Source organism: Plectropomus leopardus, chromosome 22 (genome assembly GCF_008729295.1).
Source record: "Plectropomus leopardus isolate mb chromosome 22, YSFRI_Pleo_2.0, whole genome shotgun sequence".
NCBI classification, from domain to species: Eukaryota; Metazoa; Chordata; class Actinopteri; order Perciformes; family Serranidae; genus Plectropomus; species Plectropomus leopardus.
This window is the reverse complement of record NC_056484.1, coordinates 7032535-7057013: the sequence shown is the minus strand read 5'-3', so window position 1 is coordinate 7057013 and position 24479 is coordinate 7032535. Positions and strand designations below refer to the sequence as shown.

The following is a 24479-nucleotide window of genomic DNA, read 5'->3' as shown; positions in this document are numbered from 1 at the left end:
TTTACATTCATGTAGATGACTTAGCCTGAGACGACCCTCCAACTTTGTGGAGTGAGTGTCTAATCTGCCCCCTCTCTGTCTCTCACCTCTGCTTACAGTCTGACAGCATCTGCAGCCTCTAAGACATCTTGCGTTTCTACTCATTTTTTGCAATGACATGGAAATGTATGGTGTTTTCCCTCACCATTCCTGTCTTATCTGACTTTTTCTTTTTGTTTTTGTCTCTTTTTCTCTCCCACATAACATGTTTAAGTGTCTCTCTCTCTCATTTGGCCAGGTAACAGCGCTCAGAGAGCTCTGAACAAACACAACACCCACACTGCTCACCTACGTCAGTGGAGCAATTTTCCACCAAAAGACACTTTGACATAAAGCAACTAACCTCCCAGTTCACACAAACACACTCTTCACTGTATATGGACGGTTCAACTCTCCTCCGTCCCGCAGCCAATCACAGACGAGATGCAACAGCCGCGCGTGGGACAAGACACACGTGAACACACAAAACAAGTCTCTACAGTATCCTCTGTCGGAGGGAGGGGGTGTCGGTTGGTTTGGGAAGGAGCGGGGGGGTGTCACTAGCAAGGCAGTTCCCATAGCAACATACAGGTGACTCACCAGCCGGTGATGCAGTTGCCGTGACAACCTGCAGTGTGTAGCATCGCTATGGGAGCAACTGAGTGAAAGGGAAGAGCACATTGTGGGTGTTTGTTGTCGTGGGTGTCGAAGTAAAACGCTGCAGACCGAAGAACAACTGACAAGACACAAAAAACAGGATCGGCTGAGAGGTCCGAGGCTGCAGGAGAAACTCACTCTGAATCCTTAACTGAAAACAGCTTTGAAGACCATTTGAGTGAGGGTGGAGGAGTGAAGTGAATCGAGAATAAAGCGCTGAATAGTTACTTCAGCTGTAAAATCCTATTTGGACAAAATGTATACTCCATGGGAGAGATGGTTATGAAATATTTGGTATTTCATCTGGTTCTCTGCAGCTAAATTCATCATTGTGAATGCATTTATACCGGTATCAAAGCACAGACGGCGCATTGTATTAGAATGAGAGATTATCAAAGCAACACTCACAGGTAATTATCAGCCTCCCTTGAGCTCTACAGAGCATTTTAGCATCTTTCAGCTCATTGCTTTGGTTTTACTATCAGTCACCTGGAACACAATCAGGAGTTGGTTAAGACATAAACAGAGCTAAAAGAAGAGGGAATATTGTACTTACGTTTAATAGATGGCTGGCAACACGACTCTAAGTGAATGTAAATGTTGCTGGATGTGTAATTAGACAACTGTATGCTGACATGTTTACTGTGTTGACCTTATAAAGAGACAATATGTCAGCGTTGTGTGTACAGCTGCTCGTGCCACCCGTAATAGTGAGAAAAAAACAAAAAAGAATAAAAAATTCATTCATCCTTTCATGACATTCATGACAGCTGTATAGGGGATTCATTTTTGTATAACTTACCTGTTTACATTTTATTAACATTATGCATAATTACGGGCGGGCCACTTTGATTGTGGGGAGTGTCCTCAGGCTCTCAGTCACATCATACTGCTCCAAAGCTCAACTCATCTATCCAAATATGATTACTTAAAGCTCCAAAAACCATGATGGAGACGGCCAAAATGCCTTAAAATGCCTCAAACCAGAATTCTGAGTTAATAGACTACGCCTCTGAATTAGCACTGCACGTCTGTTTCAGTGTCAAGTTTAAAAACAAAAGTATTAAAATAAACGCAGCAGAACCATAGATATGGCCTTTTTATTTCACACAATATTCTTCCTTGTCAAAACCTGCATTACCCATACAGAGCCCCAGAGATGAAGTTTTTCTGCCAGCTGACCTGGAAACTAACATTCTTCAAAAAGCCTTTGGGATTTTTCTGTTGAATTTTGGGTGATTGCAGAAAATAAGCTCTGTGGCGAACAAACACTTATGATTCTTACATATTTTGTTCAGCAAGATAATCTCCACAAATGAACATCACGTTTAGGATTTTTGAAGCCTAAATGTAATCGCCAGAAGTAAAAAGCTATTCCTAAAACAAACTGCGATCACGTCCCCACTGCTACGAGGCTGTCAAACTGATGATGACGCTCTGTAGTTTTATTTAGCCACTTGTGAGCAGTCGCCTTTTTTAAGACGCATGAAACCTTCAAAGTTTGCGAGTGAGGTGTTTACTGAAGTATTTTATGTCTTGGAACAAAACCTGAAAGGCTCTAAAGTTTGTGTGTAAAGGCTTCTAACCAAAAAACCACTGAAAAAACACTTTCACTGTGAGACGAGGGAGCTAGAGGTGCTGAAATGCTAATCCAATTCCAGGTTTTCAGACTCATTTCTGGGGCTCTCTATTACACTACTCGACTGCTGACATTTAGGTTGGATTCCTAACCTCACTTGAAGCAATTTACCGAACTTAACACAGTTTCCTCTGAAGCTGTGTTTCTAGTTGTGCTCCCAAAGACCTGTAAACAGACTTTGAAGTGCAAAATAGTGGCGTTCCACTTTTAAGGTGATATTCAAAAGGTGATAAGGTGTCTGTCCGGCGGAGACTTAGAATATGCGACGACAAACAAGCACACTGATAAACAGCAGGTATTTTGAACTGTAATTAATACTGGAGTATGGACAGAAAAATTGGATGGGAAAACTAACATCTGATCAGTGGAAGAAACATTGAAAATCGCCAGCCCTCCCCTTGAGAAATAAATCCCATCCAAACACTGCTGCAGGCATAAATTCAACAATGTATCCCAAACAACATTACTCTCACTCTCACCCACATTTTCCACACCTGTTTGTTGCTATGAAACTCGCGTTAATGTTGAATCAACACTACGCTTGGCATTCAGGTGGTTCAAGTCTTCCGCTAAAGTTGTGATCATCGCAACAGCGGGATGTTCATATGGACTCTTGCTCGTGAACACAGTAAACATGATCACGCTGGAAGGCACCATATGTTCTTCTGTCAGATTATTTTAAGCAAACTTTTTAAAGGACCAAAAACAGAGTGTGTGCAAAGAAAATAATGTAAAAGATGGTCAAGAAAACAGATGATGGCAGCAATGGTCGTGATCCAGACATCACCCGTTCAATTTAGCAGTTTCTTTATGCAATAATTAAAAACAACTGTTGGTCGTTGACTCTTTCTGCAGTTTAAAGTTTGAGCCAGTTTTACATAGTCACCGTTTACAAACTGCATCTTGTAAATCTAGTTGAAGCAAATGTCGAAATAAAGGAGTAACCTTGCTTAGGGGGTTTTGAGAGGACTGAACATATAACTCAAACTCCTTTATGCAACAAGTTCTGATAGATATATTATTTCTGTCCATCAAATATTTTTGAGTAGAGACTTAGTAGAACATTTTTATGGACACTATTACATTGAAACTATTTTAAAATAAATTGATTAAGGACTATGAGTGGACATTAAACAGTGGGATGGTTGAAATCTGACAGATTTTCTTATGCCATGTTAATACTTTTATCTTGATTTATCTTAATTTATAATTTATATTGTTTGTCTATTTACTTTTATTTATTCTTTTAGTATTAGCCAATCCTCACCTATCTTACTTTATTCGTATGTTTCTTACTTCTGTCTGCTGTTGTTCAGGGCATGTGTTATAAGTCACAACTGCAAGACCAAGTTAACTTTTAAAAGCCTCTGAACACCCACACAGGTGTTTTTAGTTATTGATTAGACCTCTGTTCAGGACCGTGTGGACATGTATTGCTTAGTTGCACCTGTTAGATCAGGACAAATTTCACCTTTATCATTCTTAGATGGAGTTTTGTGACCTAAAAAGCTCCCGCCCACCTCCAACCTGAGCAGAGGTCTAATCAGCCGGGAAACTGCGTGGGTGTTCAGACATCATCTGAACTGAAACTGCAGGTGACACACACTGACTGCAAAATCAAAAAGTGTGTTGCCCTACCATTGCGAGGACAGGCGTTGAGCCGGTGGTTGATATCGAGCGAGCAGGGTTTGCGTGTGACGGCTGTGGTCACGGACTCGTACGGGTTGTCCTCGTCTTCTGGCAGGAAAACATCCAGAGATGGAGAGGCTACAATCTCTGCTGAACGCTTTGAATCCTGGGAGAATAACAGAAAGAAAAAAAGGACATATGTTGAGTGCAATTTGTTAAACATATCCAATAACTAAGTGACTTCAGAAGGAACTACCAGCAGTGTTATATTCACTGAGCTAAACACAAACAAACTGCTAATTACATTATTAATTATGCACCACAGGCACACTGGCCTATTATCCCTTCAAACAGACCCATACATGATGCATTATGCTGATAAATAGTGTTTGGAAAGCAAAGTAAAGAGCCCTCTCAGTGAGTTCACATGCACAATTGAGAGTTATTTTGATTTTCATGAGCTGTATATGAGAGGCAAAAAACACAGCAATACAAAACTCAGCAAAAGAAAAGCAGAAAGAGGTGTTTGATGTGGATTTTCAAATGTGTGGTAAACAGTGTCGATCCAAGGCCAGAGATGTCCATCTCCTTTTGTTCACCTTTGCCCGAGGTGCATCATGAGAAACAAAAAGAAAACAACCAAACACATCAGCTCAGTAATCTCTCAGTTCAGCTCGAGGCTAGCACTCAAGTCCGACCACGTTCACACTGTTGGATTATCATGAAACATTCAGACCGAAGTTCAAAGCAAACACTGAAAATAAAAGGCTGTAAAAAGTTTGAATCTTTTTTTTTCTGCTTTTCAATTCGGGTGAGTTTATGCTTGAGTCTCTCAAAGGTCCCTTCAGGACTTTTGGGTTTTGTTCTGTGTGATAAGTGTGATCAACGGGGTTTTGCTGGAGCTAAAAGAAAAGAAAGAGCTGTCTCAAGTTCTCAACATTCATCTGCTGTAAAACTGTTGAGACTGGCAAAGATTAGAGAAAAGTCAGGCAATCGTATGTTGATTTATGTGGGAAAAATGAGTCCATCATTTTTAGACTCAAGAGTTTAATGTGGTAAATGTGCTAAAAATGATCTGCATGGCAAAATGCTTTCACATTTAGTAGATATGCTTTGTAACATAGACGATTTGAGATATAATGGCTATCTTTTAATTCATTAACTTGATAACTGATGAAAGATTTGTTGTTAAAATCTGTCCTTTGCCAGTGAAATACCTTAAGGGTTTCATCATGGTTTGAATGCATTTTAGAAAAAGAACAACAACTCCTGATAAATGCATCAAAACATCTATTTTGTCTTATGTGTTAGATAAGAAACAGCAAAGTGTGAAAAATAGAAAACCAAAAAAGCTAAACTGTAAAACTAAGACAAAGCATTCTTAGCATACTTTTTTTTTCAACATTAAACCATTATCTTAAAGAAACCAGGCAGAGAAAGACTTGGCATAAACAAGATGTGCGGGGTCCGTATTCATAATGCTTTCTCATATATAAGAGTTATTCATAGTTACAAAATTCTGAGAAATTGTTTTAGAATTTTGACATTTTTTAAGATTTTTCCCTTAAAATTAAGACTGGGTCCTGCCAGGCCTCAAGAGAGCTCCTAGGGTGAAAAGGTGAAACGGTGAGTAGGCAGGAGGACTTTTAAGGTGCTTAAAAGTTTCTTAGTCAAAGGAGAAAATAGCAGAAACACAAAGAAGAAAGAGGATAAATTCGCCAAATACTGAACAACAGTGAGCCAATGAAACGCATAGAATTACATCGTCAAGGGATAATATAAATACTTTTCACAAATTCAAGTGGTGAGGAAATTAAAAACAAATGATGGTTGGTTTTATAGGTGAAATATTCCTTGAACTGTATTGCAAAAGACAAATGAAAATATATAATCTATTCATTAGTATATTCTAAATAATCTTTAAAAAAAAAACCTTCTGTCCTCCATTTTAATACAAAGCGTTCACCAAAAGAGAGTTATAAATCCCAACAGAAAAAAGTATTCATCATTCCTGACAGTATGTGATTAGACTGTTAATAGGACTGGTGTCCTTGCTTTACTTGTCTTAATTAATGTTGTTACTGAGGCTTACTGTCAGTCTCTCTGAATAGAGCATCTGTCAAATGCCTAAATTTTAATTTACATACCGTATGAAATACATCAATGATTTTTACCAAAAGGGACTTGCAGCATTTTGAAAGAAACTCTTCAGTTGGAGGTGATTAATTCAGAACAACATGTAAGGAAATGGTTCTTTGGGACCTTTATATAACAGTGTTCCCTTCGGGTATTTGAGGAGAAATTTCGGATTTCATTTTGTTGCAGCACTGGTGAGAAGGTTGAGCCCCAAAGGGCTCTGAGAGAGAGCTTGGGACCAAAAGGTCCCTTATCTCTGAGGCAGATGTGTACCCAGAAAGAATGAAAAACAAGAGTGAGCGATGTGAAGCTTGGGAAAAGGTTACGGGGACATGCGTCATTTCAGCCAAAGAGACAAAACACTTCTTTCCAGAGATGCTGCCTCTGGATGTCTGCCTTTTCCCAATAACGCAACACTCAATCATCATTTCTGAATTGTCACTTGGCAACCAGCCCCTGGTTACACCGCTCCTAATGGGATCAGTGGTAAACTTGTCACCATGGCGATAAGTTGCGGGTGAGGCTACGACTGTTCTCAGCCACACATCTCTCAACCCTCTGACTCTTTCTTTCCCCTCTTCGCCCTCTGCCTCCACACACTCATTCAACAGCCATTACTCTCCCTGTCATCATCTGCTACTACATTACCCAGACTGCACCAGGCCATCAATCACACACTGAGTACACTCAAAATGGATTAATCATTCTGCCTGACAGAGCAATCAGTCCCTTGATGATTCCTCTCGCTCACACTCTGCACTCAATCTGAGACTTATTTCACACTGCACTTTATTAAAAGGCCCACAAACTACCCCCCCCCCTTCTCTATCTCCATCAGCACTCAATTAGGCTGCCATTACCAGCTAATGGAGGCCCAGTCCGTCTTTTATGCCTCCTCTCTGCAGGTGGCCCGGCCTCAGCTGATCCTGATTTGACGTGACAACCTGGTTAGCTGCAGACTTCACTCACAGAGCTGAAGGAGAGGCTGAGAGCGCGCTGATGGAGCCACAAAGAGCCGCTGCTCCTACGTTAAACCTCCACTCCAAACTATAAGCTCATGTGACAGCTCAGATTAAATGTGCAATTAATCAACCTCATATCCATAATATCATATTCAGTTTAGCCAAATTGTGATTTCAAAAGCAAAAGGCCTCAACAAACCATCACACTGCATTTGATACTGTGTATTTACAAGTAGTGAAGTAGTCTAGTTATACTTCTGCAGTATCCTGATTTCTCCAGTTTGATTTCTACTGAAGAAAGCTGTGTATTCTGCACACTCAATTTATTCAATTAATTCACAAAAAACCATGAGGCATAATGAAGATATGAAAGGAGACTCCCTGATAAGCTATCGAAAGCTTGAGAATAAGGGCTCAGACACATTTACTAACATGATGTCTAGATTTAAGAAAAAGACAAGAAAGTACATGTATTTTTACATTTTCAACCTACCAAACTCCTAAGACTTACCAAAATCAAACTACCCTAACACTAACTATTAAATGGCCCTAATATTTTTATTCTGTAAGTCTACTAGTCTTACTAGTTTAAAAATCTAAACTGGATTTCTTTTACCTTGACCTTATACATGTACACATGTGACAGACCTTATACATGTACACATGTGACAGACATAATATGTCAGACACGGAAACATGACTGTGATCAACACTGTTAAAAATGACACATAAATTTGCATTAGTTGCCTGGGTATTCTCATATAGCACATGGATGGTGCTAAACTCTTGACCCTCTTGTTTTATGTTTATGCTGTTTCATCACTAATAGAAATGCGACTGCAGCAAGTATCCCAATATCATATTCTTCAGTAATAGTTGAAGATACAAATTATATTCAACTGCAAAAAGCTTTAAATACTGCAACACGGTTGTATGCCTCCATGCACCAATCAAATTGCACTTAAAGTTTAAATCCATGTCTGTGAAAATGTGGACGCTTCACACAAAGAACATCTATACAATCAGCACAGTTTCAAGGTGCTTCTTGAGTTACGGCCAACAACATGTTTTAAGAGCTCACCGTGACCTTTGACCACCAGATTCTAATCAGTTTGTTTTTGAGTCCAAGTGGATGTTTGTGTCAAATTTGAGGAAATTTCCTCATGGCCATCTTCAGATATTGCCTTCACATAAATGAGATGGATGCAAGGTCACCATGACCTTGCCCTTTGACCACGAAAATCTTCTCAGCTCATCCTTGAGTCTACTCAGATGTTTTTGCCAAATTTAAATAAATTACTGGGTGTTTTTGACATACTGCATTCACAAGAATGACACTGAGGTCACAGTGACCTTGACCTTTGATCTATGACCACCAAAATCCAGTCAGCTCACTACTAAGTCCAAGTAGATGTTTTTTGCAAAATTTGAAGAAATTCCCTCAAGGTGTTGTTGAGATATTGTGTTGAAAAGAATGTGTCGGACTGCTTAAAAAACGCTGAAAGCCTTAAGTTACAATGGAAGTTCAGAGAGCCTGGCTACAGAGAGGATACACCACCACGTCTAGTCGCACTGGTGTTAACTGGCAGGTGTCAGAAAATTGCAGACTGGTGCGCTGCAAGTAGTTCAATTCATTTTGTCTGAAATCTTTGGTTTCAACTGGGATAAACATTGATTTAAAAAAACACATCTTCTGCTGTGAAATTTGTTGCATAAAATCCTAATTTTAGGAGAAGGGGGTTTCTGTGACAGCAACAATTACACACAGCAGCATCCGCATATTATGAATAATTCCATGCAAAGTTTGACTAAAACTGAAACCATCACAGTGGGCTCTAGAAACTGAGGGCTGTTTATTTTTTTTTCCCCAAAGTTCAAACACAAAATCTCTGCTCTCACTGCAGAGTCTGTCCTCTCACTTTACTATCAGTCCTTCAACACACACACGCACATGCGCACGCACGCACGCACGCACACACACACACACACACACACACACAGAGCAGCAGCACTATAACAGTTTAAAAGTAAGTATAAAAGTAAATCTTCTAAAATAAGGGTATGGTAAGGCAGAAATCTATTTACTAACTGCTGCACGTAAACACAGATTTACTGTAAATGTGTCAGATTTCCTGCATAACCTCAAGTCTCTGAGAGTAAACGCACAACACTGTGTGTCACCAGCAGGGAATGCAACAGATTGCTTTATGGCACAAAGCTGAAGCTTTTGCTGGAAGCAAAAGCAGATTCAAATCAAAACAGAAACAAGTTAAACCATTGTCTTTGCAACAGGAAGTGACAGGGTTAATGGGAAATGTGCAGCCCTGATGTGAAAACATAACAGCGGCTCCTACATTTCTGATGAACAAAAAGGAAAATGAGATTGAGGCTATCAAACATGTCAACCGTGGTCTCATTTGTTTACAGTAATTACCAAGTTGTCAGAATGAATTAACAATGAAATACGGATGTTTCCAAACGCCACAGGTGGAGCGGCATCATTAATAGATGAAGAAAGCACATGAGAAAAGCTCCAAGACAGACTGAGCTCAGGAAAGAGATTTCTCTGTAGCGTCTACAGGGAGAAATAAAATAAAAATGAAGAGGGGAAGGAGATAAAAAGCAGGAAGTGATTGAGAATTTTGCCTGAAATTATCTTAAAAAAAGACAAGGAACCACACAAAACATGTGCTGTACTGTAAAAATACCAGTTGATTGTAATGTTTTCTTTAATTGAGAAAACCTAAAGTAAATTAATTAATTAATTAATCTTAATATATGTAAACCTAATATCTAATTGTTGAATTTACTTAAAATTAGTTATATTATTTACTTTATTCTATGAAGTTGTAGCAACTTAAAAATGACAAGTTTAATTGAATCAATCTTTTTGAGTTTTAGAAACTTCAGTAAATCAAGTTTATTGTGCTATGCATCTGTATTCTGCTGGTTGAATATTAGTCAAAAAAAATGTATATTCTCACTAAGCAGAACTTGCAGATCTCTTAACTTCATCATTGCCAAAATCCTCTTAGTTGTTATTAAGCTGAGTCAGACTAACTTCGTTTACTGAAGTTTCTAACACTTGTTATTTTTAAGTTGCAGTTCAGCATAAAAAGACATTTAAAAACAGTTTAAAACCAAACATAAGGGCTTAAAATCATTGGATAAAACCATGATCATCATCAATGACATAATTAAAATAAAACATTGCAACAGTCTTAAGTTTGAAAAGAAGAAAATAAGCGCTACATAAAAGCTAGAGTGAACAGATGGGTATTTAGAAGTTAAGATTAATAGTTAAATTTACTCTCCTTCCTTCAAGTCAATCTGTTTCCAGAATGATTTTAATTAAGATCCACTTGTCAGATTTTACAGTGTGCTCATTAATTTCTCATTCTTCCACCCATTCTTCCCAACCCTTCATCACTATTCCTACTTCATATCTCCCTCTGTTACCTCTACATCATCTCTCATTATAATTTTAGTCTCTAACAGAAAGAGAACGAGCGAGGCCGAAGCTGACGGGGGTAACAAAACCCATCGCCCACCGTGAAGAGAGCGAGAGAAAAGGAAAGGTAGAAGTAAACACAGGTAGATCAAAGGATGCCAGGATCCAACTCAACACTTACTTTGGAGTTTGTGTCAGTGAGTCCCAAAGAGACGAGCACAAGACAGAGCGGGAAGAGGAAAATGAGTTTGTAGAGAGGAAGGGAAGCAGAGGAAGTGGGAGTGCAGTGAATTTGGAGCAGGGATTTCCTCACACACACAAGCAGCAGAGAGACACAGAAATGCAACTCAAGTGCGAGCAACAGGAGTTCAAGTAAGAAACGGCAAAATATCCAATTGAGCTGAATCGAAGTGAGCAGCGAGCTTAAGGTTTGAGCTATTCCCTCACCAGCAGGAAACTACTTTGCTCTCAGTCTCTAAGAGGACACTCACAGGAAGGAAATCCCTCGGTCCACAGTGGAGCCCGGGAGCAACCCGCAAATCTGCAGTTGAGATGAATCCGCCGGTGTGACAGCAGGTTTAGCTACCTGATATTTTGATGTATCTCACCTCTTCTCCCCCGCTCAGCCCTGGAGGGTTTGGACGGATTTAAAAAGTGGGAGAAAAGGCTTCGCACGGTTCACTGTGAGCAGTCGCTCCAACAAACAAACACACCCGGTCTTCATTCATTTCCCTCCCTCCCTCCCTCTCTATCTTTCGGGGCAGAGATAGCACACAGAGAAACTTGTGTCTGCGCTGAACAGGAAGAGAGCAGACAAACAGAGGCCTCCTCTGGCCACTAATTAGCAGGTCGTATGCAGCTCCCGTCCAACTGCAGGGGCCAGATTAAATGTTTGTGAGTATGTGAGTGTGTGTGTGTGTGTGTGTGTGTGTGTGTGTGTGTGTGTGTGTGTGTGTGTGTGTGACGGCGTCTGCACATGTGACCAAAAAATTGTATGTAGCAGTATGTGATTATATCTGCGTAATACTGCAGTGTGGTGTCTGCCTGCCAGCAACAGATACAGTTGACGTGTGTGATCATGTGAGAGCTTATGTGCTTACTTTGTGTTTCTGTGTGTATGCATTTCTTCTTGTATTATATACTGTGTGTGTGTGTGTGTGTGTGTGTGTGTGTGTGTGTGTGTGTGTGTGTGTGTGTGTGGGCAGGGCTGATAACCCAAATAGGAAACGTTCTGTCGCTTTGGTCACGTCCAAGGAACTTCTATCGCTTCCAGTCTTAAATCCTGTGACTCTCTCTTCCTCGCTGTGTCTCTATTTAACCCTTTACTGCAGGGATACTGAACTCGCTTTGCTTCGGGGCCACGTTCAGAAAATAACAGGAGGACATTTCTCTGATTTGAGGACATTTCTAGGAATTCAGGAAGCTTGTAGGATTTTAGGGCATTTCCTGCTGTTTAGGATGCTTCTAGGATTTTAGGACATTTCTAAGATGTTAGAATGTCGTTAGAATTTAAGGACATTTCTAGGATTTTAGAACGCCGGGAGGCTTTAAGGACATTTAGGGGGATTTTAGAACACCATTAGGATTTTAAGACACTTCTGTGATTTGACGTCATCATTAGGATTTTAGGACATTCCTCAGATTTTAGGACATTTCAAAGATTGTAGAACATCATCAGGATTTTGGGACATTTCTTAGATTTTGAGATGTTTTATGAATTTAAGGGCATTAGTGACTTAGCCAGGACCCCTGTTGGGGGGTGCAGGGGACCCTCTGCTGGCACTTTTTTTTATAAACAAGCTCTATTTTGATGCTGTTTTATGCACTCTACTGTAGTAGTCACAACTCAACCCCTTGTCTCACACTGTACACTGAGTTCATCGGCCATCAGATATGAATAGAGGCTATAATTTGCTGGCATTTCCTCATGGAGGCTATTTGATTAGAGAGAAAAGGGAGGGGTGGACAACAAAGAGGACAATGGACCCTCTGAGGGCTCGATGAGGGGAGAGAGAGGTGCAGTCATGAGAGGGCAGTGCTCGAGAGGCACACTGACCAAAACAGAGATGGAAAATGATGACAGATTGCAGCATTTAAAAAATGAAAGGAAGCGAAACACTGCTTAACTCCAGCTGATACGCAAGCAAATAGACGTTTTTTTTCTGAGAGTAAGATGAGCAGGTTAATACTGATCTCATGACTGTTAATATGCCTACATTAGCTTGTTCTGGTGACAAACCCTCCTGTTTTTCCCAGGAGACGCCAGTTTCTCATTCCCCTCTCCAGGCTCCCTCAATGAGTCAAAACTATCCTAAATTTCTCCTGATTTATGATAAGTTTTCACAATTATTTTCCGTCATAGCATATATAAGTCAAGCTCTATGACTCCAAAAGTCTTCATCTTCTTTCTAATTGGTGTTTGCCCCTTCTTTTTTCTTCCAAGACCCTCAAGGGGCACCTGCATGAGTCAACCACTGCTGCCAGTAGACTCCTCATTTCCGTGCATAGGCCCAACAGTGAGCTCTTGCAGGGATTTAAGGAGTAGCTTGGGGGCTGTGGGGACCTTACTTGCCCTCCTCTGCTGCACAAGGTTGCCAAGGTGTCTTCCAGAGATCGTGAGCCTCTCGTTCCCAATCGCTTAAGCATTCAAGACCCACAAGTGTGTGGGCGAGGGAAGCCTACAGCCTGGCCTCCCTCGATCCTCCTGGCCCAAGTACCAGGTGCATTAACCAAAAATTAAATGAATTTACCATGAAAATGCTAGTGCAGTGTACTTATTCTCTCTTTTTTCATTCTGTAAAAGTCACCAGAAAAATGCAGAAATACAGAAAAAATAAATTGCTCAAACTCATCTTTTTTGGCAGGAAAACTGCCAAAACCCCCATTTTCGTTCCAAAATCCTTCCTATTCTTAAGGAGTTCAAGTTGGCAAGTATGAAAGAAGGTTGCTCACTCATTTCTCTTTCAACTTCAGTCAATTTCAAAAATCAGATCCATCTTATCCTTGAGGATTTACACACAAAGCCTTCCTCCATCACTACAATCCACATCCACCCGATCTTTATTCAAAAAAGATCTGAAAAGGACTCTGATATGCAGAGATTTATAACACTTCACTGATCTATTCGTAATGTATTTTATTTTGTAGATAAAAATGTTTTTAATTTTTTTTAAAATCAATTTGCAAGCTGCTTAGTCCTGAACTTTTGATCAATCTTTTTATGAATGATATTTAAAAGGGGAGGTATCTCTATAAGCCATTTTTGGCTTCTAACCTCTCCTGAACAAGGTTAAAACTTTTTAATTTTTTTTTTCCGTCTTTTCTAAACATACATATGAGCAATTAAAACTTAACTAAATTCCATGCTTTTATTTATTTATTTGTCTTGATTTCTACAATGCCCTCCACACAGGTATAACTCAATCCTCTTTATTGCCTTCATTTGGTCCAAAATGCTGCTGACAGGATTATCAAGAAAATGAGATCATAGAAGTCCAATTCTGACCTCCCTGCATTGGCTCTCTTTTCATTTTCAAATCGATTTTTTATTTTAAACTTGACCGTCAAGCTTTTAAAGGACTAGACTCCTAATCATATTAAAGATTTAATAACCCCTTATGGCCCTTTGCGCCCTCTTTCTGGTTTTTCTCAGAGAACGCCTGGTAACAAAGGGCTATCATGCCCCGAAACTCTGGAATTACCTGCTGAGATTAGGTTTTTCTAAATCCATCACTCTTTTAAAATAGTTTCTTATATCAGTCTTTTATTGCAAAAAAGAGGTTATCTCTGTCTGAATTTTATTCTATTTCAGTTTTTTCTATTGTATTATATCATCTTATTGTATTTAATCTTGTGAAGCACCCTGTAAAATTATTATAAAAAATGCTCTATAAATTAAGATTATTATCATTCTCATTATTGGCGCCAAGACTAGAAGAAGTGAAAACAGCTTGCTAGGCTCTGCTCAAAGTCAACAGTCAGTGTATTTAGTGGCTCTGTGTGTCTGTAATTAGGCACAGCAGTGTTTTGAGCTAAATCTTGAAAATGTTCACAATAACAATGCTAACATGCTGATGTTAAGCAGGTCTCATGTTTACCGTGTTCCCGTCTTATTTTAGTGTGTTATCATGCTAATTAGGACCTAAGTGGTGGATAATTTGATAGGAGAGAGCAGTTGTTGATCTTTGTGAGAAGTGAGAGAGATGAAAGCAAAGAGTGGACGAGAAAGAGAGGTGTGCGGGTTGGTCAGAGCAGCGAGCAGGGATTGCCTTGCAGAATTGGATTTCCCTCCATGGCTGGCTAATCCCATAGAAATCAGCGAGCTGAGCCACCCAGGGGACACCGACAGTCACTCCTCAGAAAATAACACCCTTCACATTCCCCATGATGGCTGCTGTATTGAGCAAAGCTCAAACTGTGGCTTCCCTTGGCTCCACGCTTAATCCCACAGACACGGCTACCAGCCAGAGCGAGAGGCCACCGACTGAGAGCCACCGCTGTGTGACCGAACTTTCACTGTGTTCCACTGCAAGACTCACACTTTGGAGGAAGTTTCAGATGTGAAGTGTGCTGCAGAGACAAACACCGGAAGTAAAAATCTATTTGATGTTTTAAATTCAGCGATAAAGGTTTAAAGGAAACTTCACCCACCTAATAAACATTTATATAACATCTATCATAAACTGGATAAAGGCTTTTAGTTTCTTTTAAAGATTAAGTTTCACTTTCTATTTAGTTCTCCATCGGGAAGGGCTGTTTGGGAGGTACTGAGCATAAAACTGGATAAATGCGACTTGTATTACAATGCATTAGGTGACTTTGTAGCTGTTTTTTTTTGATGAAGTTTTGCTGTTGTTAAATGTGGACCCCTATGACTTCAAGAAATTTGTCTGTTTGGATTCTTCATTTACCGGGGGCATTCGAGTAAAGGTTTTTTTGATGAACTAAACAGAACAGGAGGTGAGTGATGTATATAGAAAATGTCACTGTGAGTCAGTGTCACTTTAATTAATAAATACAATAAATACTTAGAAAAATAGGCTTAGCTTAGATAAATGGCAGCATAACTATATTTTCTTTCCCTTTTAGAGTTTTTATTCTCAATATCTTGTTTAAGCACATGCACATTTCTGTATTCACATGCAAAACCAGTATTCAGTTTAAGAAAGATGTCTGGCAAAAACACTCGTGCTGGCCTGAGCTGCTGCACCAACGAGCTGCAGTGAAAAACGGACACATCAGTATTCACCAAATGTAGGAGCTCTTTTCCATAAGTGTTTTAAAGGATTTTTCACTCCTCTTCCCATCAATAAACTCTATGCAGTAAAGCTTACTCAACAAGAAACACCTAGGATTTCCAAAAACCACCAGATGCATTTTAACTGACTTTCACCTGGATCCAAGCCATGCATTAAAACATACTTCTCTTTCTTTATGTGAGCTTCAGATCAGCCAGACAACATGACGAGGCTAAAAAATAAACACTGGAATTACAAGACATTTGCACTGATTTAAAAAGATAAAACCTGTGAAATAAAGGGCCTCTCAGAGACTCACTTGTTTTGCTGAATGAGTTTTCCTTGTTTTTTTTGTGTGTGCCAGGCAGTACATTTAGTGGTGGCTCATAGTGCTAAAAATGACTTCCTATTTATTACTTTTATGGGTACTCTGCTTTTTATATCTCAATTGTGATACAGGGAATTGTTTTAGAGGAGGCTTACTGCTCCCGTCAGATTCACAGCATACACACACACACTTTGCTGATGTGCAGCACAGCATGAAAAACTGTTCTGCCCTTGTTTTTGATGGGCTTTGTGTTGGGAGTAGTGAAATATAGTATGCTGTGTCCTTTTGTCTTTAACAGGAGGGGGTTGTAGGTCCTGCAACTGTAATTTGAATCACCAAAAATCTACAATATAAATGTGGCATCTATGCAAAAACTCAAAGAACGGTATCTTTCTTTATAAAATCATCCAGTTCAAACTGTTCTAAGGTGGTTTAGCACATATATGGACACAATGAAGCGCCTACGCATGTTCAATTCAGGCAGAGAGAGAGAAAGAAAGACTGAAAGTGGTCAAAGACAGAAAAATGACAAAAATGGAGAAGAAGAAAGGTCAAAACGAGGAGAAAGAAGTGGAGCGTTACGCCTCAACTTATGCGTCACAAAGCCATTCTCCTTGAGAAACCCACTAAGCACCACTTAACTTCCAAACAACATAAGTCTCAAGAAAGAAAAAAAAAACAAGGTCTGTGGCATTAAAACTGAAGCTCGGAAACACGACTTGTTCCTGTGACTTTCAAAATGTCTTCATTTATACCTGCTGAGATCTCCACATATGGTGTTGAAGAAATAGGTTGACATTTAAGGAAAAGCACTTAATTGTTTCTTTAACTATGACTTCAATGAGTAGATCAATACCACTCTCATATTTGCAGGTAAAAATGAACCTACAGCAAAGATACAGTTGCAATTATCTAATCTTAGTATATAAACCGTCAAAGTTGTATCATGTCATTTGGATTTAACGAATAAAAAAACATCTGGTGATTGTTGCGCTTCAGAGGTACAGGTAGGCAGATCCGAACGTCAATGTTGGTGGGTCAGCTGGTCCGTCACTTTGATCCAGACCGAAATCTCTCAAAACTCAGGTGTACTTTGTGATAATAATCAAATGTTTGTGTTTACTTTACAACTTGTGAATATATTAGTAAAACCACAACCTCAGAAGTTGTTAATCAACCAAACATTAGCCTTAACGCCAACATCAAACCTACAGAATTCCTCACGCCTAACTGTAATTTTAGAGACGGTTACTTTTTTGTGATCACTGATTTACAAAGGAACACTTTTTGGTCTTTGCTGGCACTGTTACAACCAGAACCAGAGCTCCCGGCAGATTTTTAAATGACTTTGACCTGACTGCATCACAATGTTATACCAAAAAATATGTCAACTAAACAATGCTAAAAATCTCCTGAGTTTAAGACGGACTAAATTACACCCAACCACAAAAATATACTTCGATGGAGGGATGGTTTTCTGATATCAGTGAAGTATCTGGCACCGTGACCGGCCCAATGGGCTTACAAAGCAGGCAATCAGTCTCAATACACATACATAAGTTACACGAAAACATGAATAATATATTCTTTATGTCTTTATGTCTAGTTTGTCTAAATTTCCAAGCTTCAGCTATAAAACTAGTCCATAATTTGCCACATGGTCCAAATTCTTGTTTTCATGACATTAATATAATAAATGAGTCAGTTTTGCCTTTTTATATACCCTAATAAAGAACACAAGGTGAAATGTGTTGGTCTTGTAATAAATTTGGTTTAAGCACTACAAGTGTTGCTGGAGTTACTACGCCTCTGATTTATGTCCCTTCTCCGTGCACCCAGGAAGTAGGTGAAGTTGCTGCAGAAACTGTGTGTGCACTCTTTAAATGTGACCCAATCTTTTCCAGTCACTCATACTTTTCTAGACTGTGGATCAATTTAAATTAAACTTTATTGACCCCTGAAGGGTAATGCTACATCATCATACTACTGCTTATTATAATACTATAAAACTTAATATTTCTCAACAAACCTGTTAGTTGTGAATAAATCACTCAAAATAAAAATTAAAAGAAACCTATAGCAATGAGCTTTCTTTTTTTGAGCTTTCCATAAGGGTGTTGCCAGGAGCTGAAACAGTAACAGCATAAGCTCTGAATATTAACAAGTCATCTGGGGCCACAATACACTGCTTCATATGAAATATTAACACTTAAGCATCTAAGTCAAGACTCAAGTGAGATGTTAAACACGCACACACAAGCATGAGCACAATGATTTGCCTTTAAATATGAATTACACAAATCACTCATCTTGTTTGTCCTGTTAAAATATGAGGGATAGAAAAATTGAATTAGTTTATAATTAAATAAATAAAAGCAAAATTCTTCCTGCCACCTCCACCAACACCTTGCACCACTCTGTTTGTTCTTCTGAAGCATTTTCAGGGTGAATGATTTGCTCAAGGACACTTCAGCAGCAGTGGCATGGGTGTTGTGTTTTACTTTAAAGTACCGTAGAGCGCACTTTTTCCTGTTGGTGGTCTTTACTGAAGCTCTTACGTCTCTTTCTCCAATCTTTTCTCCCTTTTCCTGTTTACTTCAAGGACAACGAGATATCTGAACTCCAGCAGGATGTCAGACTTCACTCACACACACACACAAACACACACAAACACACACACACACACACACACACACACATACACACACATACACCACACACACAGAGAAGCACAAAGGAAACATCTCCAAGTACTCAAGGGCAGCACATCTGTGTGTGTGTGTGTGCCAGTCTATTTCAGTAAAACATATTTGACAGCAGCTATAGGTGTGTGTGTTGAAGGTTAGCTTGACAGGAAGACGGCGGAGTCTGCAGGGCATAAAGCCATTAACAAGAACTAAGTGAAAACACGGAGCTGCATCACATCCCACAGTGAGCAGCACACAGAGAAAAGTAGGAAATATAGCGAGGGGAAAACAAAAGAAATGGACTTTTGATGTTTCTTTTGAACATTTACTTTGTGTTTTAAGCTAATTAAGGGAATAATTAACTGAATAATATAATTAAAACCCACCAAAGACAGAGACATCCACAATTGTCATTAAAATCAATTAAAAACACATATTTTTACCCCAATACATATGCTTCTCACCACACACACGCATTTAGACCACTGTCTGCCTAAAAATAATGGACATTCTGCCGATGATGTGTCGTTCGATCTAAACAATTGGACACCCATAACATGTTTAAAACAAACAACCAATCACATTGCTACTTCAGCATCTCTACTTGCATGCCTAATAAAAAATTTATTTTGACAAACTGACTCCAAACTGCCACCACACGATGTCCACACAGCAGGAAACCAACTGTAAATGTCTTTGTGCTTTAATTGATGTTAGCTGAGATAAAAAGGTGAATTACACTGGATCTGTATTCAGGGGTGATGAGCTCCTTTTGTCGAGATTAGACATGCAGTCTAAAGCGGGGTGAGCACGGACCACTGAGTGTAATTTTAGCCTGCACTGACAACCATCGCTTCGAAGCTGGTTGCTAATGTACCAGTCAGGAATAATAAAACCATAGTTATTTAGCTGGCTGGCTTTGCTATCACAGCCATGACGTGACATGAACAATTTATTCGTGGAGTCCTGTTATGAAGCCTTGATTTCGGTATTTTGGCCATCGCCAGTTAGGCCATTAGATGGCCATAAGTTAACACATGGAAAGGGCTGAGGGAGGAGTAACAACGTTCTCCTTCCCCTTGCTGACACTCGATGACAAAACTTGTTCCAATATATAACACAATGTACACCTTTGTATGTGCATTAATCAAAGTGTAAAACTAAAGGGTCTAGCAGGAGGAGCATGTCTTAGCAACAAATATCAGGTGAGTATGGCAAAGGCTAGAACATTATAAACTCTTATTTCATTCATGCACGTGAGCGGAGGGTTAGAATGTCAGAAAGAGTCTCCACACTAAATTTCTTTTCCAAAACCCTGTGGTGTATATCTCTTTTTTTCGAGCTTCAGGTTGAACAGCACATTGTTGGTGGGGCAGCATCCTTCTGTTTTAAGAGTATCAGGCGATGAGCGAAGAGGGTGGTAAAAGCCAACGACCTTCGGGCCCCCAACAGGTAGCTGCATTCCTTCAGGAGTAATTCCAAATAGTGGCATGAGCAGTTCTGGCTCAATTTTAACTGTTAATATGTTAGAAAGCACTTCGAAAATCGTTCATCCTCAGAGTTGGGACGTAGCCAGAGCACGTGAATCAATGTTGTGTCTGCAAATCTACACCTGTCGCATGTAGAGACAATTGTGGATATATTTTAGCTAGTTTTGAAGAACAAAGTTAAGTTTTAGCACTCTAGTTGTTGGATTCGGTAATAAGTTGTTCATGTTCGCAAATATTTGTGCAGTATCTTAGACCATAGGAATAATATGTAAGAATTATGAAAATGGGCATAGTTCCCCTTTAAATATATCAAGCTATTATTATTATAGCCTAACTTTTGACGATACTGAACTATAAAAATTAAATATAACAAAAGATCAAAACCGCTTACATAAACTCAAAAACCACCCGATCTCCCGCAGCGCACATTCAGCCCTTCATTTACAGGCTCATAAAGCGCTCCACGTAATCTCTGCCCTCTCAGAAACACCTGCCTTTGATGTTCCTTCACATCTCCAAGAGTCCTTATGGGGCCTCTGATCTTAACCTCTGCTCCTCCCCTCTCAACTCCGCCAAACTCCCTGGGCTGAGAACATTTAAGGTCAGCAGCCACCCACTCGAGAGGGAGGAAAACTGGAGAAGGAGAAATGTGAGTGTGGAGGAAGAGAGAAATGGAGGAAGGAAAACAGGAAGGAAGAAGTTAAGGTGGTGAAAAGACGAACGAAGCTCGGAGACAGGAAACGCTGACGTGTGCGTGCAGCACTCTGACACTCCTGTGCTGACGGTGACTGAGATTTGTCAATGGTGGACATCCCACGCCTGATGTCTTATGAATTTCTGTGTTGCCTGGCAACACAGAAAGAGCCGGTCTCTCTCTCTATTTGAATATCTTACATTTGTTCATTATCGCTCTCCTTTTTATTTTTCTGTGTTTTGCTCTCAAGGTTTCCATAAAGCAAGGTCTGAACTTTTTTGTCAAAGTCGACGTTGCAGAGGAAACCTCCTCCACACACACTCTGGCGTCAGTCGGCCTTCGCACGGTGATGGTGGGAGGAAACCTGCGGATGGCAATGAAATTTCACAACAAGGGGAGAGTCCTTATGCAGGCACGTATGCCCGCATACATACACACACAAACAAACATGTGACAGACTAATGATGTGTTATATCCATCAGCTTGGAGCAGAGTGCACTCTGTTTTCTGGCAAATCTGATACAAATGACACTCTGACAGGCTCTGCACTGTGTAAACACACACACTCTGAAACACTAATGATCACATCCATTTAATTTGTGCATGCACCTGGTTAAGCATGTGCACACTTACACAGACACGCACAATACAAATCCAGGAGCATGCTCATAACTGCACTCTATTAGACGCACCTCATAGCTAAAACTGATACACAGATGCAGGCTAATAGAACATTTCTGCAGTAAATGTTACCATTATGAAGGTTATGCTATGGCTTTCTGTTGTTGTATTGACTTCTATGTATACTATTTTCTGCTTTGCTGTGTTTGTCAAAGTACTATATCAACTCTGCTTTTAAATGTGCTATTTAAATAAAGTTGTAATAAAGAAGACGAATAAAGGAAATCTGAAAGGGAGTGAGGGATTAAGTGAATGAGCTGTGTGTAATGCTAAAATGAAATAAGATAAAGTAAATAAATGTATGTCAAACAGATTCTGTATGAAGCATGTGCATGCGTGTGTGTGGTCGTCCTGCTGCAGGGGCTTAAGGACAGAGAGGGGAGAGGTGCAGAAGGAGTTTTTTTTAAATTTTGCCATTCTTTGGCGTTTTTCAGATTTCTGCCTCCATCTGCTTTAAAAGGCCTCTTTAAACATTAAAACAAAGTTTAACTAGCTAAAGTTTTTAGTACAGAGATCTTTTCTGTATGATTTGTTAGACAGCTCTTTGACTGACAGTCTTGAGTGACGTCTGGACTACCAGAAAACTTTCGTGCTCAGACAATCGATACAAAGGTTAACACACTTCTGCTGGAATATAAAGTGAAAAATAGATGAGTCAGAGAGAGAGACGAACATGGGATGGAGAGGGATGACAGAAAACAAGCTAAAAAAGAATTAGGTTGACAGATCTAATGTGGGAAGAAAAGAATAAAGAAAGAGATGGAAAGACTGCAGCATAAAAACGTTTCATTTTGTCCATTCACCCTCGGAGGGGACGCACAGGCTCCTCTCTTTATGTTAACTCTGTTTATTCATAATTACACGGGGCAAATTAGCACGGTGCTAACTTAATTATGTGATAACAACTCTCTCAGTTCCTTCTTCTTCTATAACCCCCCTATTTACACACACACACATGCACACACACAAACCCACCCACACAAATTCAAAATGAACACATGCCAAATTTGCACACACACAGTAAAGCTGATGCCACCAAATATGCTCTATGCACCCCCATGCTCACATAAACTGACATGCAAGGTTTTTTTCTACTCACATACAGATTAGCGCACATGTGTGTACACACACACACACACACACACACATATATACACACACTTATCCAGGTGCAAACCTCTCCAGGCATAGTGCCAGTCATGCAGGCAGGCTGCCAGTATACAAGACAGAGGGTCTGCTGTGTTGTAAATGTCAGATGTCCTGCTGTTTGAGCCAGCACGCATCCCTCCGCTAAACAATCTCCTCTGCACACACACGTAACCACACTTATACACACAGCACGAAGGCCTTGGGGGGATTTTGAAATATTTTGGTTTTAATTGTACAACTGAGTAAACAAGTGAGAGATATTTCTATTCATTTTAAACTTTAATTTCTACAATTAATGCAGCATACTATATCAGCGGGTGTACCCGGGTACAGAATATAATGAGAGCTGCACAAGAGCTTAAGTTGGCGAACTAATCTTTCTTTTCATGGGTTTTAATTATTTTCGCTTAAGGCTTCAAAAATTTGAATTTGGCTAACTTTAAACTCGTCCTTAAATATTTTTTTTTTTCTTTTGTCATGACTGTGGACTCACTTCAAAGCTTTCCATGAAACCGTTTTCCTAAGCGGCCATTCAGAATAAGGCCAACTTTTCTGACCCTCTAGTTAAAAGTAGGTACAGAACATAGAAGAATTTGAAGTGCATCTTCTCTGACATCTTGACTCCTGTTTGTTTATAACTGATCTCCACCTCTTCCTTTGTCTATTAGTATATCAAACGTACAGTCTATTCTTTTTTAAGGCTGTTACCTTTGCTATACAGCTTATGTAGTGAAAATACAGATTTGCACTACAAATTAGCAGCATTTTACTGGGTGCTGTCATTGAACAGTGACTATTTACTATAAAGGTTGCGATGCTTCACTTCAAAAACTACACAATCAAGTAAGTTAGATGTGAATTTGTATAGTGCTTCACAGACATAAGTCCACAAAGGGCTTTACAAGGGCATTCACAACACTCGAAACGAGACGAAAATTACTACCCAAGTCACGTATTTAGAAGTGCAAAACTAAGAAGCACAATACATTATTGGGAAGCATTGAAGCAAGTATTTGGTCAAATTTTGTCAGTTTCAAAATCTATGATCTCTGACCACTTAACATCTGTTTTTAACCTGTTTTAATTCATTTGTTTTTTTGTTACTGATACAAAAATATAGGTACCTGCTTTTTGTGAATTTGCTTTTGCAATTTGTATCTTGAATTTTCTTATTTCTATTGTTTTTAAAAGGATTGATTGTTCTTTTCATCTTCTATTAAATGGTATCTGATTTTTTTTAAAAAATCTATTATTCTTGACATCGCTGTAACTGAGGGGCCAGCCTTTAATGATTTTCTGAAGTTCAAATATGAGGTTATAATGATGATGATAACAATAATAATAATAATTAATAATAATAATGATGATGATGATGATGATGATGATGAATGAAAAACAGTTCAGGAATAAGAATATTACAATATATAAATAGAATACCCAAACATCTGTCTGAGCAGGTTTGTCTTCAGCAGACTGGATTTCTTCATAGGGTTTACAATAAAAGAAACTAGTAAGACTAAAACATCAAAATGTTGAAAAATATAAAAAATTTAAATAACTGAATGACTACAGAAACAAATAAGATAAAAATTAAAGAGAAAACACTGAACATGTCCACAAGGTGCACACACATTCACGGTGCAAGCACAGAAATCAATACACCCTGCTGTGCAGAATGTGTAACCAGCAGCCTACATTTTTGATTTGCCAACATTTTTATT

At 39.3% G+C, this 24479-nt stretch overlaps 1 protein-coding gene across 1 annotated transcript in view; it reads right to left on the bottom strand.

Annotated features, from left to right (window-relative positions):
* LOC121961353 (ankyrin repeat and sterile alpha motif domain-containing protein 1B-like) overlaps window positions 1–24479 on the bottom strand; it is a 283009-nt gene that overhangs the window by 133753 nt on the left and 124777 nt on the right. The window contains 1 exon segment of the mRNA XM_042511305.1: window positions 3953–4109. Coding sequence (XP_042367239.1) covers window positions 3953–4109 — 157 coding nt within the window.